The 20,619-nt window shown below is 41.8% G+C and overlaps 1 protein-coding gene across 4 annotated transcripts in view; it reads right to left on the bottom strand.

Annotated features, from left to right (window-relative positions):
* The window catches only part of LOC108713887 (inositol-trisphosphate 3-kinase B), a 50,756-nt gene that overhangs the window by 12,511 nt on the left and 17,626 nt on the right, over positions 1-20,619 (bottom strand). For all 4 annotated transcript variants that reach the window (XM_018257570.2, XM_018257571.2, XM_018257573.2 and 1 more), the window contains one exon: positions 2,854-2,938. In XM_018257570.2, coding sequence (XP_018113059.1) covers positions 2,854-2,938 — 85 coding nt within the window. The remainder of the gene's footprint in view (positions 1-2,853; positions 2,939-20,619) is intronic.

The raw sequence follows: 20,619 nt of genomic DNA on the forward strand, positions 1-20,619 counted from the left end.
CCGAAGAAGAGTAGATTTGTTGCCTGGCAACTAATCTCCCCAAATCTGACCGCGTGTCTTTGCCCTTAAGGGAACCAATACCCTTGACGGAAGTTTCTTCAATAAAATACCAACATGACTTCAATCTTAAAGGGAAAGGAAACCTAGTGGGCGCAAACCCCCCCCCCACCCCCCCTCCCGTTTGTTGCCCACCCTCCCTCCTCCCCCCGGCCTACCTGTCCCGCTGGGCAAATTCCCCTAACTTGTTACTTACCCTTCTGCGCAGGTCCAGTCCAGGGAGTTCACAGATTACATCTTCTTCCACGCAATCTTCTTCCTGCTGTGAACGGCGTTTTGGCGCCAAAAGTCACGCACATACGCAGTAGATCGTACTGGCGATATGATCCTACTGCGCATGCGCCGTTCAAAGCAGGAAGAAGATCGCGTGGAAGAAGATGTCGCCTGTGAACTCCCTGGACTAAACCTGCGCAGAAGGGTAAGTAACAAGTTAGGGGCATTTGCCCAGCGGGACGGGTAGGCCAGGGGGGAGGAGGGAGGGTGGGCAACAAACGGGAGGGGGGGTGGGGGGTTTGCGCCGACTAGGTTTCCTTCCCCTTTAATGGGGATATTTACCTGCTTGTTAAGTCAACTTTATGGTCATCTCAGCAGTATACGAATATACAGTGAGACGAGTCGACATGGCTCCAGTTGGTACATAACACAAAAAGGTACTTAGAATACACAATAAATATGTAAACATTTGAAATGTGCAATATATTGGCAGAAATGTCACTTAAAAGAAGGCCATGCAATCAGGCAGAGACAGCCTTAGGATGTACCCTCCCAGCCACACACACACACATATACACACAACTCAATAGCAAATTGCAGGATACAAAACAGACATCAGTATCTGTAGAACAAAACGAGTGCTTTCATGTATCACCATTCATTGTCGTCAAGTCTCTCTAGTAACAGGGCAAGGGTACATGGGCCCAGTCGGGGTCAGATATTTTGCTCCCAAACTCTTTTTATATTTCAATGTGGCTCACGGATAAAAAAAAAAAAAAGGCTGGGCACCTCTGTATTAATATGTGAAGTCTTGGTGGACAGTGAACACTATTGCATGCATCCACAATGAATACATGAAATGTGACTTGATGAAAGGTTTACCTTGGTCTTCTATTATTTGTCCTTGTGTGCATGCCCCAGAGTGAGTACAGAGTATATGAGAGTACAATAGTAGCTGCTGTTAGGTATCATTGACCTGGGAAACATTGATCTGCTGTCCCTCCCACCAACCAAAAGGCTGGGGCATCTGATGTGTGCTTGATACTGTGCGTAATAAAGCAAACCTGCCTGGCCTTTGTCACAGTTTACTGAATTACAACATCAAGGCTTTTCCATTGGTTTGCAATGGAAAGTTACCCTCATCTGCTTTTAAGTTTCAACAGTGCCCAGCACAAGTATTTAGCTCCTTGGCTAATTTTCTCATTTTACAGAATAACCCATGCTTCTGTTGTAACATGATGTCCAGCCCTGCTGATAGAAGCAGCTCCACAGTATGACAGTGCCACCACCGCAGGCCATACTTCTTTGAATGGGTCAGCTACTGTATGTCAAGACCTCTGCACAACAATGGCCTGTATGGAATAGTGTAAAATGTATGTCATTAAATCACCATGTCAAACAAAAGCATAGAATGACCCAGCTGTAATGTGAAGGCCAAGATAACTCAGGGGAAACGGTTTGAGTCTGCTGAAAACTTAAATTTTACTTTCATAAATGATCGCACACACAAGACCAAAATAAGTGAAAGGTCTGACCTACCAGAGTACTAAGGGATCTCTCATTTTCTTTGGAATTTTCCAAGACTAGAGCCTTTTTTTCTGTATTTTGGGGAATTTTTTTACCTGCCCTCCCAACGTGCTATGGGATCTCCTGTTGGGTCCTGGCCATACTCTTGGAAAATTCCTTTTAGCCCTTTTCGCCGTAAAGGTGTCCATACACAGGGAGATCCGCTCGTTTGCGATGTCGCCAAATGAGAGGATCTCTCTCCGATATGCCCACATTGAGGTGGGCAATATCAGGCTGATCCAATCGTGGGCCCATACAGGCAGTCGGATCTTGGGACCTCACCTGCGGCCGCAATCAACATCTGGCCAACTTTCGGCCACATGTCGATAGGGGAAGCCCGTTGGAGGGCCCCACACACAGGGCCGATAAAAGATGCATACAGAGTCGGCAGTTTATAGGCCGGTGCGTGGGGCCTTTTAGCCTATATAACCTCTAATTGTTGTGAGGTTACATATCAGGTTCTATGGTGGGCCCTAGAAGGCCTAGTCTAAACCTGATTCGAACTGAGAATCTGCAACATTTTTGAAAGTCCACAAGCTTTATTTAACTAAGCTGTCCAACCAGGAGCAAATCTGCTTTGGGCCAAATCTAGGGTTGCCACCAGTCCAGTTTTGACCCAGACAGCCCGGTTATTAGAATGGCTCCCGTCTCTGAACTGCCTGTCCAGTTTTCCAAGTTAGGAAAACCAGGCAGAATCCCCTTAGATTGATGCGGCGAGCGGCCAATCGACACGGCATCACCCCGCAATGTCATTGCCCCGTCCCACGACAGTACAGCCACACCCCCTGTGACATCAGTCCCACCTCCTGTCCGGAATCACTTCCAAACAATGTGCAGCTGGCTGCTGCTTACACCAAAAGTTTCAAAGCTGTAACTACAGCAAACAGCATATTTCACGTTTTTTTTAATCACAGAGAACCACATTTCAGTGTCGGATTTATTATTCAGTACAATAAGAGAACTGATCAAAGGTCTGAATACTTTTGGAATAATGATTTCCATAATTTAGTTTCCTACCTTCATGCCCGGCCAACTGCACCCAGGAATTCTGTCGCCGAAGGGACCAGTGTACCATTGTGAAGAAAGTCTTCCAGGATTTGGTCTGCAAAATGTCCACAGATCAGATTACTTCAGATTAATGCTAGTCTCTGAGACAAAGGCCCCTGCTAGGACCGTGTTAATAGGCTTAGCCATGATGTATTAATATTATACATTTACTAAACATGTTGCATGTAATATGCCTATACCGAATATACTAAAATGACAAAAGTTATTTTCTTTAGTAAGGGGAAAATACATTTTAAAAATATTTTAATGGGGGTGTGGGAAGATTATCTTGAGGTGCTGAATTTAGCAAGGGAAGGGGAGCAGCATAATCAATGTTCCAATGACATTTTTTTATGATTATTAATGAAGAATTAAGCAGCAACAACAGAATTTGTTAAAGAATACCCCAAAATACAGACAAAAAAAAGTAAGATGTGCTGCATGGTTAGTACACAGGACATTATGCAGTTCATAAATATGGTCATCTTTTTTTTTTTTTAACATGCAGAACTAAGGGTCCTGAGCAGCATCAGGTCACCAGGTATTAAATCCAAGCCAGGAGGTAACTACCAACAGACTTCTACCTACAGGTCATTGCCCTGTCAATTCTGCTGTATACTAGTTGGTCAAGGCATGAATTATCAGGTAAATGAGCCTCTGCCCACTCTTACTGAGATAATGGGGAGGGAAGATTGACTAGACATTGATGGAATCTTCCAGATGTGCAGGTTATTTGAGATTACTGGTGTGCTGGATACCTGGAGCCTGGAGAAGAGTCCATGTTTTGTATTGCCGAGACAATGAAATGTGCTCCATGGACACAAGTGGGCACCGAACAATATAGAGGTATGGGACCTGCTATCCAGAATGCTCAGAATTTGGGATTTTCCAGATAAGGGATCCTTCCATAATTTAGATCTCCATACTTTGTCTACTAAAAAAATCTGTACAAGGTACTGTTTTATTATTATAGAAAAAAAGGAAATCATTTTTTAAAATTGGAATTATTATCTGATAATGGCGTCTATAGGAAATAGTCTTCCCATAATTCGGAGCTTTATGAATAACGGGTATACTACATTTCCTGGGAGAACAATGTGTTGCTTGGGGACTGAGAGCACTGCAGATTTTGGGGGTAATACTAGTTCCCTACTTATTCTATTTATCATTTGGTGAAAGGATTGAACAACTAAATAACCACAAACCTTCACTGACAGAAAATCCATTAGTTGCTGTTAATTAAATCTTCATTCAGTTGGATTAAAGTGGCAGTTGTGCAGGTTATTTGAGATTACTGGTGTGCTGGATACCTGGAGTCCAAGTTATGTGTTGCGGAGACATTAGTAAAATGTGCTGCAGGGACACGAGGAGGGTTGAGCAAAATATATATATTATTATTTATTCCCTAGGGCGGTGCAGTGTATAGTCCAGTCGATGTGATGCTTTAAATGTTATTGCTAGTTGTGCAAATGATTAGTAGTGATTGGCGAATTTATTCGCCAGGCGCAAATTCGTGGCGAAAATTCGTCAGCGTCAAAAAAAATGGACGCCAGCGTCCGTTTTTTGGACGCCGGTGCATTTTTGCCAGCGAATGTGCGCCAGCGTCCAAAATACGGACGACAGCGTCAAAAACTAGACGCCAGCGTCGTTTTGCAAATTTTTCAGCAAATCTAAATGCCCCAAAATCGCCCATCACTAATGATTAGCGATAACTGATATGCTGGACAGTTGGAGGAAGGTTATTGTTATGTATTGTACGGCTCAATGTTGGAACCAGTAACCTTAACAAAAACAGGCTAAAAGTTCTTCGGGTTATTTTAGCTCGTGTTTAGTAGAATATGGCTGGAATAGTGGCTTCCAATGTACCTGTGATATCAGGAGGCACTGAAGACAAGTACTGTACAGATCTGAGCTAAACATAGAGAGGGGCTTTCTAGAAACAGCAGCCAGACTAGACGGAGGTTACGCCTACGTCCGATGTTTAGTTTCCATTTACTACTAGATAACCTTAAAGTGATACTGTCCTGTGAAAACATGCTTTTTTTCAAAACGCACCAGTTAATAGTGCTACTCCAGCAGAACTCTGCACTGAAATCAGTTTCTCAAAAGAGCAAACAGATTTTTTGAAATTTGACATGGGGCTAGACATATTGTCAGTTTCCCAGCTGCCCCCAGTCATGTGACTTGTGCTCTGATAAACTTCATTCACTCTTTACTGCTGTACTGCAAGTTGGACTGATATCACCCCTCTCCCTTTTCCTCCCCAGCAGCCAAACAACAGAACAATGGGAAGGTAACCAGATAGCAGCTCCCTAACACAAGATAACAGCTGCCTGGTAGATCTAAGAACAGCACTCAATAGTAAAATCCAGGTCCCACTGAGACACATTGAGTTAAATTGAGTAGGAGAAACAGCAGCCTGTCAGAAAGCATTTCTCTCCTAAAGTGCTGGCTCTTTCTGAAAGCACATGACCAGGCAAAATTAAAAAAAAAAATACACTTGCTGGTTCAGGAATTACATTTTACATGGTAGAGTGAATCATTTGCAGTGTAAACAGTGTAATTTAGAAATAAAAACGACACCATAAAAATCATGACAGAATGTAGATAAACCATTACAAATCCAATGATTTACATTGTATCTGTTATACTGGTGCTCGAAACCCAGAGAATGAAAAAAGAGACAATTCAACAGAGCCCAGTGCAGGTCATACTTAAGAGAATGAACTTTACAGAGATAAGCACAGAGTCCATAAAGTTTGAAGTTTATATTGTGATATGTCCATGAACTAATGGGATGTTCCATGTGAGGAATCTGTTTCGGACAGAGGCAGCGTTCCCTCTTTCATGTGAGGGAGATTTTCCACCCCTTAGGCAGCTGAAGTTAATTAGATGTGATGATAGAATAAGAATTCAGTGATGGTGAAAAAGCAGGGGCCTGGAAGAACAATGAGTGGAAAAACCAGAGTCTGATATAATCACAACTTTTGTTGCATGAAGAGAAGAGTCAGCAATGCTAAGAGTGGAAGGACCCCTGTGCCTTTGGGGACATCCGATGGCATCATTTTCAGCAGAGGTACTTGCTATTGGAGCTCCCTAAATCTTTTGTTTGGGGTTCTCCTTTATTGCTATGTTTAGATTGTTCCAGGTGGCTCATAAAACGATGCAAGTCATCAATGTTATCACGCTACACCAGATAAAAGGCTATTAGACTACATACAGTAAATAATTACAATTCGTAGTAGAGGAAATCTTCCCAGTCCTAAGAACTGGGCCCCTGTTTATTTAAAAAATATTATGTGCTGTGAACTTTCTATTGGTCATAAACTCAACTAAAACCCTAAATGGGCAAGATTGTAATTCAATATGCAAAACGATGTGGAATAATTGGTAAAACAACTCAACCACTTGAACCATTATACAGCATACCTCTTCATGTATATAAGGTTCCAAGAATCTGTAGGAACAGCATAAAGGTAGGTACTAACGCATCTTAACAATGGACATATACTTATAAATAAATGGGCTTGGTTCAATAAATAGATACCATTTAGCGTATTGAATTAGTGGAGTACTGGAAGTTGTTTCTCGTTAGTTTTCTTTCTGGATTATTTTGTATTGTTGACTCTGGGCAGACCATGACCACTGTGATATATCAATACACTTGGGCCATAGGGCTGAATTGATCCAAGTATTATAGAGTTTTAACATAACAACATGGAAGGCAAAGAACAGGCTATGTTCACCATTTTTGCACTAAGCCTAAATGACACAGGTTCGAGTCCTGCGCAGGTCCATTTTTTGGAACCCGTACCCGCAACCTGGATAGAGAAATGGCTAAAAGATAGACTACAAAGAGTGGTGGTAAATGGAACATTTTCTAATTGGACCAGTGTTGTTAGTGGAGTACCGCAGGGTTCTGTACTAGGTCTCTTGCTTTTCAACTTGTTTATTAATGACCTGGAGGTGGGCATTGAAAGTACTGTTTCTATTTTTGCAGATGATACTAAATTGTGCAGAACTATAGGTTCCATGCAGGATGCTGCCACTTTGCTGAGTGATTTGTCTAAGTTGGGAAACTGGGCAGCAAACTGGAAAATGAGGTTCAATGTTGATAAATGCAGGTTATGCACTTTGGCAAAAATAATATAAATGCAAGTTACACACTAAATGGCAGTGTGTTGGGAGTTTCCTTAAATGAGAAGGATCTAGGGGTCTTTGTAGATAACACGTTGTCTAATTCTGGGCAGTGTCATTCTGTGGCTACTAAAGCAAATAAAGTTCTGTCTTGCATAAAAAAGGGCATTAATTCAAGGGATGAAAACATAATTATGCCTCATCTGGAGTATGCAGTGCAGTTTTGGACTCCAGTCCTTAAGAGGGATATAAATGAGCTGGAGAGAGTGCAGAGACTAAGTGCAACTAAACTGGTTAGAGGGACAGAAGACTTAAATTATGTGGGGAGACTGTCAAGGTTGGGGTTGTTTTCTCTGGAAAAAAGGCGCTTGCGAGGGGACATGATTACACTTTACAAGTACATTAGAGAACATTATAGACAAATAGCAGGGGACCTTTTTACCCATAAAGTGGATCACCGTACCAGAGGCCACCCCTTCAGACTAGAAGAAAAGAACTTTCATTTGAAGCAACGTAGAGGGTTCTTCACAGTCAGGACAGTGAGGTTGTGGAATGCACTGCCGGGTGATGTTGTGATGCTGATTCAGTTAATGCCTTTAAGAATGGCTTGGATAATTTTTTGGACAGACATAATATCAAAGGCTATTGTGATACTAAACTCTATAGTTAGTATAGGTATGGGTATATAGAATTTAATTAAAAGTAGGGAGGGGTGTGTGTGTATGGATGCTGGGTTTACATTTGGAGGGGTTGAACTTGATGGACTTTGTCTTTTTTCAACCGAATTTAACTATGTAACTAACTATGTAACCTGCAATCCGCAACCCGGACCCGCATACTTACCCGCTACCCAATCCGACCCTCAAGTACCTTATACACAACCCGGACCAGCGACCCGCTGACCATCAAGAATCAGGAAGTGCTGTCATTGTAAACCGGAAGTGACATCATCAGAAGTAGGTGTGATCAGAAAAAAAGGAGTATAACAGGAGGTGCTGTCATTGTAAGACGGACGTGACATCATCGGAAGTAGGCGTTATCAGAAATAAGGAGTAAAAAACGCTATTGAGAAGACCTGCGGCTATACCCGCACCTCAAACTTCTATCCACAACCCGCAGGTTTTTGCGGGTACCCGACCTGCTGCAGGACTCTACCACAGGTATCTGAGCAGCAGCTGCTACCCTGAATACAGTACTGCCTGCATTCTGCAGAGCTGTATTCATGAGTGACGAGTTTACGAGTGTAAAGGCCCAGACCGAGTCGGCAGATTATTGGCCCTTGTGTGGGGCCATCCGACGGCCTTCCCAAAAGTCGGCCAGATCTCGATGGGGCAGGTTAAAAAATCCTGTTGGATCTCAGCTGCATCTGTGCGTGTATGCGGTCCTGCGATCCGCCCGCCCATATTAGATGCATTATGATCCGATCGTACGGCCCTAGGGCCCACGATTGCATGAGCCCGATATCGCCCACTTCAATGTGGGCATATCAGGGAGAGATCCGCTCGTTTGGTGACATCGCCAAACGAGCGTATCTCTACGTCTATGGCCACCTTAAGTGAAAGGGAGAAAGTTAGGGAGTGGCAATGGATGCAGGCCACAATAAGGAACTTTACCCCCTAGACTTTAAATATGCTGTGAAATGCAGAGACGCCAGGCAGAACAATTCTATCCATGAGCACTAAGGCACCTCTTGTGCCCCTTAATACTCTTGTTTTTCTGCCCAGGGTCATAGTAGATGATCCCATATTTATTGTGCAATGTTGTAAACACAGGCTAGTGACCTGAAAGGGTTGGATCAGACACACCCAACCAGACCAACAATTTTTTCCCACAAGCTTGCTCCTTGGCCAACCACCCTCCAGTCACTTGAAGAGGAGGCACAGAACTTTAAATTGTCTTTTTTTTTTCTCCTTTTTTAATCTCTTACCTTAAGCAAAACAAATGTCCATGCAAGCTGCCCTTGAACTGCCTGTGTGGTTGGAAAAACCAGGGCTTCTCTGCCCATAACCCAGGCAATTGGGGTATTCAACTGGTAAAGTGCAGAAATAACCAAAGAAGAGAATGCTTGTAGGTAAGAGCTTATTGGACAGGATACATGGAATGTGATGATACAGAGCTTTTAGAGGCTGAGCCTATCAAACCATAGTTCAATTATTATTTGTAATCAGATAAAGGATGAAGTTGTAACCAAAATCTTGATGGTTAAAATCTGGGATAATCCATGATTATGGACATAGGTGGAATAAAAATGAAGGTTTATGAGGCTTAGTATCCCCTAAAATTAGGGATGCACCAAATTTTGACTTCCTTCTTTGTGTGACGTAAAGTCACATGGTTTTTTGGATTTGGATTCAGTTTGGCCTGGCACTTGGATTCGGCCGAATCCAGTTGAAAAAGACCAAATCTTGGCCAAATCCTGGATTCAGTGCTTCCCTACCTAAAATAGATGAACCACTGATCTTGCAGTGTGCATCTGATTGTGTGCAATTAGGGTCATTACCTTGACTATCTTCTTACTATCTAACAATAGTGGTAATTCTCCCCAAAGGCATTCTGGTTATGTGCTTTTCTGCCAACATTCGTAAACAACTTTTCATTCTGTTAAGTGGGGGCTCTGTTCCCAATCTTCTTAAATCAGCTCGAAGACACAAGGATAAGCACAAAATAAGAGAACTGAAAGCATTTGCACAGCACACAAATGTCATGTAGTTTAGTCAGTTTTGCAGTTGCTACCCCTCGCCTAGAAATTGCACAGTGCTTTCCCCAGTTATTGTGTTTTGGTTATGTCCTATCACCTTATGTTATTTTTTGCATACACTAATGGCAACATTTATGTTTCCAATCCGAAAAATACAAGTCGCTGTCAAGCGCTGACCAAGTATTCAGGAATCCAGTTCAATTATCATCAAATATAGGCTTTTATTCGCACAATTAAAAGGAGTTACAGTGGGGGGTGTGCAATTCTAACGCGTTTCATGCCCCATAGCTGGGCACTTCATCAGAGTGATTGTGTGCACTTGTGTGAGTACTTAAATAACCACGTGTGAGCATGTGATCAGAATAAAGGCAAGTTAATACCTCAATGTAATACATATAGTAAAAACAATTTTTTTTATCACATATACTAAGATTTAACATATTAGTATATTGTAAATATATATAATTATACCATATAGGTGAACTTATACATAAATAAATAAATAAAATACATACTGTGTCATTTGTCATTTTTTATGTGATTAAAATAATTTTGCTTTAAAAAGTGATAATAAGTGTCACAATATTTATTGGAAACAATTTAAGTTCTGTATCAAAATTAACCTATCGTGATCAAGAATAATAAATATATGTATATGTGTAAGTCCATGTGATTCAGTAAAGGTAAAAAACTCTATAAATACATACATCTTAATAACATCATATATCATATCCATATCGAGTATTCATTTTTATGCAAGCACGTGTAATTTTTTATTTTTTCTTATTATTCTATAATTTAGCAGGATATATTCCCATAAGTGCTTGTATGCCTCCATATAAATATTATTTTATCAATTAATGAAACAGAGTTATAAAAATTATAAAAGTTAATGGGGGTTTTCTTCTTGACGAAAACTATTAATTACTCAATCATTTATTAAATCCATTTATTTATTGTCTTATTTCCGCACTAGTATAAATGGTAAAAACCTTTTACCCGCCGGGTAAAAGGTTTTTACCATTTATACTAGTGCGGAAATAAGACAATAAATAAATGGATTTAATAAATGATTGAGTAATTAATAGTTTTCGTCAAGAAGAAAACCCCCATTAACTTTTATAATTTTTATAACTCTGTTTCATTAATTGATAAAATAATATTTATATGGAGGCATACAAGCACTTATGGGAATATATCCTGCTAAATTATAGAATAATAAGAAAAAATAAAAAATTACACGTGCTTGCATAAAAATGAATACTCGATATGGATATGATATATGATGTTATTAAGATGTATGTATTTATAGAGTTTTTTACCTTTACTGAATCACATGGACTTACACATATACATATATTTATTATTCTTGATCACGATAGGTTAATTTTGATACAGAACTTAAATTGTTTCCAATAAATATTGTGACACTTATTATCACTTTTTAAAGCAAAATTATTTTAATCACATAAAAAATGACAAATGACACAGTATGTATTTTATTTATTTATTTATGTATAAGTTCACCTATATGGTATAATTATATATATTTACAATATACTAATATGTTAAATCTTAGTATATGTGATAAAAAAATTGTTTTTACTATATGTATTACATTGAGGTATTAACTTGCCTTTATTCTGATCACATGCTCACACGTGGTTATTTAAGTACTCACACAAGTGCACACAATCACTCTGATGAAGTGCCCAGCTATGGGGCATGAAACGCGTTAGAATTGCACACCCCCCACTGTAACTCCTTTTAATTGTGCGAATAAAAGCCTATATTTGATGATAATTGAACTGGATTCCTGAATACTTGGTCAGCGCTTGACAGCGACTTGTATTTTTCGGATTGGAAGCATTAGCCGGTGTGGAGTGACCGGCTTATCGCGAGAGCTGCGACCTAGCAGGAAGGCGTATCGGTCCGGACGAGCTCCGCCATTGACGCTCCGTGAGTAAAAAGCAACATTTATGTTGCCTAATACGGGGGACGGGGCCTAAAAAAGACAAAAAAAATCAGGAAATACTGATATCTCTTTTAAATATACATTTCAATGAAGCCCCATTTCCCAGTTTTTATGGAATGTAACCCATACAAGTTCCTCCAGCTTCGTGACTGGACAGCACATGACCTTTGCAGCCAAGCATGTAACGGCAGAGACACACGCTCAGATTGGGGGACATTAGTCGCCCAGCAACAAATCCCCTCTTCTTTGGGGCGACTAATCTCCCTGAACTACCTCCTGCCGGCTAGAATGTAAAGCGCCGGCGGGATGGCAATCGGTGCGATTCGTTTTCTGAAGTTGCCTCACGAGGAAACTTCAGGCGACTTCGGAAAACTAAGCCCTCAGAGTGCCACCCCGCAAGCCATTTACATTCTAGCCTTCGGGAAGCAGTTTCCGGAAATTAGTTAACCCGAAGAAGAGGCGATTTATCGCCGGTCGACTCTCTGACACAGAGAGAGTACTGGCACAGAGGAGAGTAAGAAATTATGCAGTCAGGGTAATAACCTTAGAGCAGGGATCCCCAACCTTTTTTACCAATGAGCCACATGTTACTCAAAAGAAATAAGGGCTGGGGAGCAACACAAACATGAAAAAAGTCCCTGGGGGGTGCCAAACAGGGCCGGAACTAGGGGTAGGCAGAAGAGGCACCTGTCTAGGGCCCTGGGCAGGTACCTGTTCAAAAGTCTTCTGCCAACCCCTAGTCCGGGTAGTTTGCTCACCTGCTGCTCTCAGGTTTAGCCCGGCCCTGGTGCCAAATAAGGGCTGTGATTATTTGGTAGCCTCTATGCGGACTGGCACCCTACAGGAGGTTTTATTTGGCAGTACACCTGGTTTTTATGCAACCAAAACTTGCCTCCAAGCCTGGAATTCAAAAATAAGCACCTGCTTTGAGACCACTGAGAGCAACAACAAAGGGGTTGGTGAGCAACACGAGCCACTGGTTGGGGATCACTGCCATAGTGGTAGCAGACTGCTAAGGGGTCCAGGAGGTAAACAGGTCCCAGTTGGGCACTGACTGACAGGCAATTTAAATATATGCTTATGCAAAGATGTAATATTTCCAGACGGGAAGCTCTTGACAATCTCAGCAGTAATGAGTTGACTGGTAAAATATCACTGGGTTGGTGCAGCTAGGCTAGAGTGTGTGTATCTAGATAGAGTTGTAGCAGGTTATTATGGACCAGCTGCAGCACCAAGTAACTTTTAAGTATGCCCTTTGACATCATCATTGGTGGCATGATAGAGGTGGGTCAGGTGTGAGTAGAACATTCCCTTCTCAACCTCAGGTCAGGTTAGGAGGAAGGTTAGGCAAGACAAATTCCTGACACATCTCTTCTGTGAGCTGCACTTTATGGTACGTTAGTATGCACAGAGAAAATTGCGGGTGCAGATAGGCACATCCATTATAGCTGGAGGGATGAAGCATCAGGTTTATATTCAAAACTGTCACATGGCTCCTTTTAAATGAAAGACTGTTAGGCAGATTCACAAACTTTTTTTTATAAACAAACAAAATGGTTACTATTTCAATTATACATCTCCTTCTCCTGAGAAACCCAGTGGTGAAAGGGGTTGGCAATAGGTATCCTGCACCACATGCTACCTACCCCTGATCTAAGCAACTGGTATTCATTTTTTTACTCTTTGTAATTTTTTAATTAAAGGGTTTTTCACCTTTAAATTAGCATAGAAAAGGAATGTTAGTTGCAGATTCCCTCAGCTTATCAATGTCCACATCATGCTTAGTTTCCTCTAACATGCACTTCCCCATTCCATAGCTGCCAACTGACAGAAGCATGAGTGTCAGTGGTCTATGGGTAGATCTGACCTGGAAACACCCAACTTGCTGTCATGACCAGGACGTGACTGTATCTATTTTTTGGTATATCTAGGGGCAGCACAATACAATGATTACCCTGGCAAAGGCTGACAAAAATCAGAGCAAGGCGACCTTCAAGTCTTTCCTACAGTAGAAACATGGATTCTCCGGTCCTATATCCTGACTTTCCTGATGGGCAAGATCTGGACAGCCATCAAGGGTTGGTGTTTTACCCTTTCAGGAAGTCTCTAATCAGGCTAAGATCTCTCATGACTCCAGTTCCTTGTTTTTCAGGTTCTTTTTCTTTTTTTCACACTATGTCAGATAGAAATCTCCAGGAGCAAAGCTAGAATTTGTACATGGGGTGTTTCCAAAAATGCCCTATGCAATAAACTTGATTTTCTTCTCTGCATTCTGCTTCCCAGAGCCATAGCAACTGCTTGTAGCTACAGATATGCTATATAGCAGCCAACATTTCTGATTATTGAGATTTTGTTCTCTCTCATCCTACAGGGATTTTTTTTAATTCACTCTATTCACAGTTTACTTTATAAGGGCCTGCAAGAGAACATCTCCTTAAGGTGAAGCAGTTATGGCTCACCAAATTCTAACTGTGCTGATTAAACCCACGTCTGGATGTGAATTAAGCAAATATACTGGCTCTAGTAATTTTCACAAGACATTTGAAAATGTTCACAAAAACAATTTCCACTGAGAACAATGTGGGGCCACAAGGTATGATTTGGGAGCATTTTGACCAGCTGCTCGACCCCCTATAGAGAGCAGAGTCAGGCAGATGCAGAATCGCAAGGCCATGTATATATGGTTGCTTCCAATAAATAGGAGGAAGACAGGACTGGGAGGCTGCTTGGTTCAGCCAAGGCAAATGATCACGCCTGCACATGTAAGCAAAGGATTAAGAAGAGTTATTTGTCTTTTTTAATAATCAAATCGGGTTCTGTGCTCTGATGGTATGTCTCTAAGTGTGGCCATACATGGGCCGATAAAAGCTGCCAACAGACAGAGTCAGCAGCTTATTGGCCAGTGTATGGGGCCCTCGGTCATACACAGAGCGATCGCCAAACGAGGGGATCTCTCCCCAATATGCCCACCGCATCAATGAACAGATATGGTCCGCAATACGATGGGATTTTTAGCCCTGCCCGATCGACATCTGGCCAATTTTCAGCCAGATATCGATCGGGGAAGCCCGTCGGCCTGAACTGAGCAACCGTGTAGCTTTCCCAACTGTCTGCTGGGTTTCTCTGCATTACTGAACTTTGTGATTGAGCTGCTGTCTCAGCACAAGAGTGTTTCTCCCAGTCATTGCTTTCTAGGCAGCAATATATTTTAATATTGTCTCTAGAGACCTTTTCACACCACATTTTGTCTTGGGCTTTCCCTCACCAGGCCAAGAAGTATCTGCACATCCTCTCCCTCAGTCCAGACAGGAAGACGTTTATTTTCTGCCCTTCTTCCAGAGAGAGAGAGATGGGCAGACACCTAAAAAATGTAAGGGTCTCGCTGTTTCCCCCTCATATCTCAACCCCCCACTAATTAAAGTATATTGTTTTATTAAAAGGATCCTGTCATGGTAAAACATGTTTTTTTAAAGGAGAACTAAACCCTAAAGTTAAAAAACCCCTACCCTACATAGACCATAGAGTGCATTGGCGCAGGCATTTTTTCATTAAAGCCGGCGGAAGACATGTGGAAGCTGTTCGGGGAGATTAGTCACCCCAAAGAAGAGGCAATTAGTCACCGGGCAACTAAATCTCCCCGAATCTCCAGGTGGGTTGAATTCTCCTTTAATAGTGCTACTCCAGCAGACTTCTGCACCGAAATCCGTTTTTTAAAAGAGCAAACAGATCCCCCCCCCCAGCAGCTCACCAGCAGAACAATTGGAAGGTATCCAGATAACAAATAAGAACAGCACTCAATAGTAAAAATCCAGGTCCCACTGCAACAGCTTCAGTTACATTGAGTAGGAGAAACAGCATGCCAGAAAGCAGTTTCGTCTTCAAGTGCTGGCTCTTTCTGAAAGCACATGACCAGGTAAAATGACCTGAGATGGCTGCCTACACACCAACATTACAACTAAAAAAAATACTCTTGCTGGTTCAGGAATGAAGTTTTATATTGTCGTGTGGATTATTTGCACTGTAAACTGTGTAATTTAGGAATAAAAACGACATCATAAAAATCATGACAGAATCCCTTTAAGTGCATCTTTAGCAGATACCCCCCTTCGCCTTTGCTTGTCCTTTTAGTTCCTGCCTACTCTTTCAGTCAGACACGAGTTCTCCCTGCACAGCACCAGGAGGGGTCTCTCCCCATCCACCGCCCCTCTCCTTCAGTCAGGGATCTCTCTCCCCTATCCCTCTGTTTACATTATTAGAATAGTTTCCATGCTGCCTGTCTCCGTAGGGTCTGTTTGTTCAGCCGTTACTTCCCCTCTTAGGAACACACACAAATAGGAACACACTATACACATATTCAAATCTAAAGAAAAACACTGCGTTTAACATCACAACACTGACGCAGATGTGTAGCTACACAAGGTGAAACTGCATGTAGTTTGCAGGTAGTTATGTGCTACCTGGTGCATTAACTGAGTTAATGCCTTGTTAAATAACCCTTTCAATGAAGCGTCTTATACAAGGCCTGTGCTGTGGTAACCGACAAGGGAGGGGGGGGGGAGAGGCTTCCCCGGATACACTGGGAGTTCCCTTATTGTGCAGCTTAGTGTTTAACCCTTAGGTGCCTCTCACAGCCTGTGCCTATGTGTGCTAAGGTGAGGCTAAGAAGTGCACAAGTATATATATACAGAATGCTGGGGTTTTCCGGATAACGGATCTTTCCGTAATTTGGATCGTCATGCCTTAACTCCACTAGAAAATCATTTAAACATTAAATAAACCCAATAGGCTGGTTTTGCTTCCAATAAGGATTCATTATATCTTAGTTGGGATCAAGTACAAGCTACTGTTTTACTATGACAGAGAAAAAAGGAAATTTTTGATTAAAATTTGGATTATTTACAAGGACAGTTCTGATGTGTGTATTAGTAAGTAATGATTTTTTGAATCCACTGGTCTATGCATGAGGATGTTTAAACAAATACATTTAAAAAAAAATTGGATAAAATGGAGTCTAAGGAAGGCAGCCTGTCCGTAATTTGGCGGGTTTCCGGATAATGGGTACGATACCTGTACTGTAGAAGCTGCATGAAACGTTTTAGCATCAACCATAACAGGGCTGCCCCACACCCTTTTAGCAGCAGACCCATATTAAATCCACATCCTGCAATGATTGCAGGATAATTCATTTGAATTAGTTCCATCCATCCTGCATGGCTGCCCTAAATCCATTGAGAAGTCTGTAGTTTGCCTCTGAATTTCACAGTTTTCAGATTTAAAGGGGTGAACTGATATTTATCAATCAGTTTAAAACAATGCCTGAAAAATGTTGTATAAAGCTGTGTAAAATAGGTGTTTTTAGGGCAGCCATCAGGGGGGCACTGGGGAGAGGATTGTCCCAGGCCCGATGGCCTCTATATGTTAAGGGGGTCCGGCCATGTTCAATTTCCTGGATTAGCCGAGTCCCTGGCAGAAGTAGGAGCCGTGTTGTGCCGAAGAAAAAGAGAGCCGCACCGAAGTAGGAGCCAAGCCGCAGAAAGGAGCCGAGAAAGCAGAAAGGTAACTGAACACCAATGGTCTTTTTTTTTTTTTTTTTTAAAAACCTTTGGGCACTCTTTTTTTTACTTGTAGAGGACACTGATGTAGCCACCAATGTTTTTTTTTTTTTTTTACAGGAGGCCCTGAAATTGTTGTTGTACTGGGCCCCGCAAATTCTGATGGTGGCCCTGGGTGTTTTATTTTACACCACCTGAATGCTGGACTTGACACCATTATTTTACGCTAGAGTCCTGCGCGGGTCCATTTTTTGGAACCCGTACCCTGCAATCTGCATCCCGGACCCACAACCGGAAGTGACGTCATCGGAAGTAGACGTGATCAGAAAAAAAGGTGTAAAACCGCTATTGAGAAGACCCGCGGCTCACGTCTATACCCGCACTCGGATCTTCTACCCGCAGGTTTTGCCCGGTAACCAGCGAGGTACCCAACCCGCTGCAGGACTATATTTTACCCCACTTCGGGACCTGATTAATTCCTATGTGATTATCTTCTTCTTTTGCCATGGGTCCCATCTTGTCTTGCTCCAGCCCAGTTTGACCAGAAATAAAAAAGCAGATCCATCTCTAGAAACTGAAGCTGGAGGACAATATTGGAATAATGGGAAAGAGTAAAACACAGCTGAGAGTTTTGATTTTGAGGCAATCTCCCTGTAGTGAGGGGAAACTCCCTGCAGGCAAATACAGACCGGTAACCCCTGGTACGTCAAAAGGAAGAGCTTTTCTCCACTGCACAGACATGAAAGGTAGCTACACTGAACGATGAGAAGGAAATAACATTGCAGAACCATGTGGGTGACCGCAGTGCTGACAGAGGCAGACTTACCCTGCCCTATACTCTATTAATACTCTTCTTCTCCTCTCACAATCAGATCAAAGAACCATACTATGAGAGTGAGGTTTACTAAGCACTGCACAACCTCTCTATTATCCCAGCACCCCAGGTAACAGGAGGTTTGTATGGTTTGGTTATATAAATAATAAATTATATGTTGTTTGATGCAAAATGTAGCCATTTTTAATTTTGTCTGGCTTAGGGTTGTGCCTCTGAGGCTGTAGGCCTAGCGTATATGCCCTCTTTGCCCTGCCCTCAAACTGGGGGTCGCCTGGTACATGATGGAATATATTCCTATGATTGTCTGCACCACACACAAGCTCCCCCACCTGAAGCTGATCACTCCCTCCACTTTTTGTGAATTTTCGCTCTAAGGGCTGCGCTCCCCTGCATTCCGGTTCGCATGTAGGCGCCGAAAGCAGATTGAGACGCAAGATGCTGCATTTTCCCTGCGTTCGGCACCTACATGCACCTGTGTGAGTACAGCCCCATTGAAAAAAAACAGAATGCGTCTATTCCTGCGCTCCCCTGCGGCTGAACGCATAAAACCGGAACGCAGGGGAGCGCAGCTTCAAACGCTCGCCTGTAAGAGCCCTAAACTTGCACTTTACTGTCCCCCCACCCCCACCCTGTAGCAGCCTAGTCATGGCCAAATTCTTAGAACTGTTTCTCTTGTTTGCAAACCACAAACCAATGACGTCAGGGGCAGGAGGGAAATCCTCTGCAGCTCAGAGACAGCAAAAGAGGGAGGGTGGGAAGAGGGCAAAGAGGGGAGGAAAGGAGTAAATGAGAAAGAGACAGGAGAAAGGTAACAGAATAATGAAGACAGGCAAGAGAATTCAAAGAGGAACTATTGCGAAAATAAAAATTAGCTTCTGCATAATGAAGTAAGAAACTTTCTAAATGCAATCAATTAAAAATTCTGTACCGTTTCTGAAAGAATCAAGTTTAGAGTTCACTATTCCTCTCTCAGCATCTGTTTCTCTTCATTCTGTATTCATTAAGGAGTTGGGTATCAGATGAATGATCCAATATATCTTATGGGGGGGGGACTCCTTTTGCCTAGAAGATGTATTAGAACTCATTCTATTAAAATCACCAGAAATCCTGTCTCTCTACATGCAGAATTTGTGCAAATGGCAGTTATTTTGTTAGATTTTGTTTGTACTGGAATCAGTTATTTGAATGAGCTATAATGCATCTACTAGGAAAGTAGTAAGATATATTGGATCATTCATCTGACACCCAACTGCTCCATGAAGACGGAATGAAGAGAAACAGATGCTGAGAAAGGAATAGTAAAGATAAACTTGATTATTTCAGAAACAATGCAGAATATTTAATTGATTGTATTTAGAAAGTTTCTTACTTCAGTATGAGGAAGCTTAAATTACATTTTCATTTTCGCGATAGTTCCTCTTTGAGAAGACCCTGCATCAGTGCAGCTTACAATCGAATTACCTTAAAGGAACAGTAACACCAACACCGGTTATGTTCATTTTCTCCTTTTTTTTTCAATTTGAATGGCTGCTACACAGCAGCTTATTTATATAAGCTATAGTAGTCTTTCTGAAGCAAATATGTTAATTACTTTAAAACGGTTTAATTTTTTGGTGTTACTGTTCCTTTAACACAAATACAAACACCAGGGCCAGTTCCCCCACAAACCAATTCAGCAGCCATCATGTGTAATGAAAGTATAACTGCAAAAACACTGGAGAATTAGTACAACAGATAGGCCATGGCAAAAACCTCCAAAGCCCAGTATTGAGAGACGGCAAAGCCAAATAACTGCACCAGTAGGTAAATAAGAGAAGCATAGTGAAAATGGCTAAGAATTAAAGTACAGGATGTTACAATAAAGCCTGTGCAATTCTACAGCTAGAAACTTTAGTTTGCCATCCAGTTCTATATTTTTTGGTGCAATTATTGGCATAATAGAGTCGTAACTTGTTGTGGGTCTCTCTGAGGTATTTTACAAAAGAAACCTTTATTCCACAGAAAAAAAACAGAATAAAACCCAGAAGAAAGGGGAAGGAAATTGTTGAAACTGGCGTGCACAGCTCTGTATAGATTTATACTTTCTTAATTCCCCCCAGATTATGTTTACATGTATGTACTATAGTCAATTTGATAGTTTAGCCTTTAGATAATGAGGCTGCAGCCTCTCTTGAAAAATAAATCTGGGTGGGAAAGGGGTAAGTTGAATGGGGGGTGATCAGGCACACCAGATCTCAATCCAACCTTTTAGTGACAAGACATGCTGATACTTGAGGAAGAAATGTCTGTATACGTTGCTTCGTGGTTGGAAGAGGAGGCTACACTCAACCTAAGGCTGTCACAAAAAGAGTTTTTTTTTCTCCCGTGGAAAAATACAGGTTGAGAATGCACACAAGGTGGATTTGCACAGTAACGGGTGAATGCTATTCATGTCATATACACACAAGGAGCAGGATCAGGTGGCATTAGCACAGGGAATAGGCCTGCGGAGAAAACGCCAATACCACGCCTTTTTAGGACAATATCATTCACAGTGACA

The sequence above is a fragment of the Xenopus laevis genome, chromosome 4L, assembly GCF_017654675.1.
Source record: "Xenopus laevis strain J_2021 chromosome 4L, Xenopus_laevis_v10.1, whole genome shotgun sequence".
In the NCBI taxonomy this organism is placed as follows: domain Eukaryota; kingdom Metazoa; phylum Chordata; class Amphibia; order Anura; family Pipidae; genus Xenopus; species Xenopus laevis.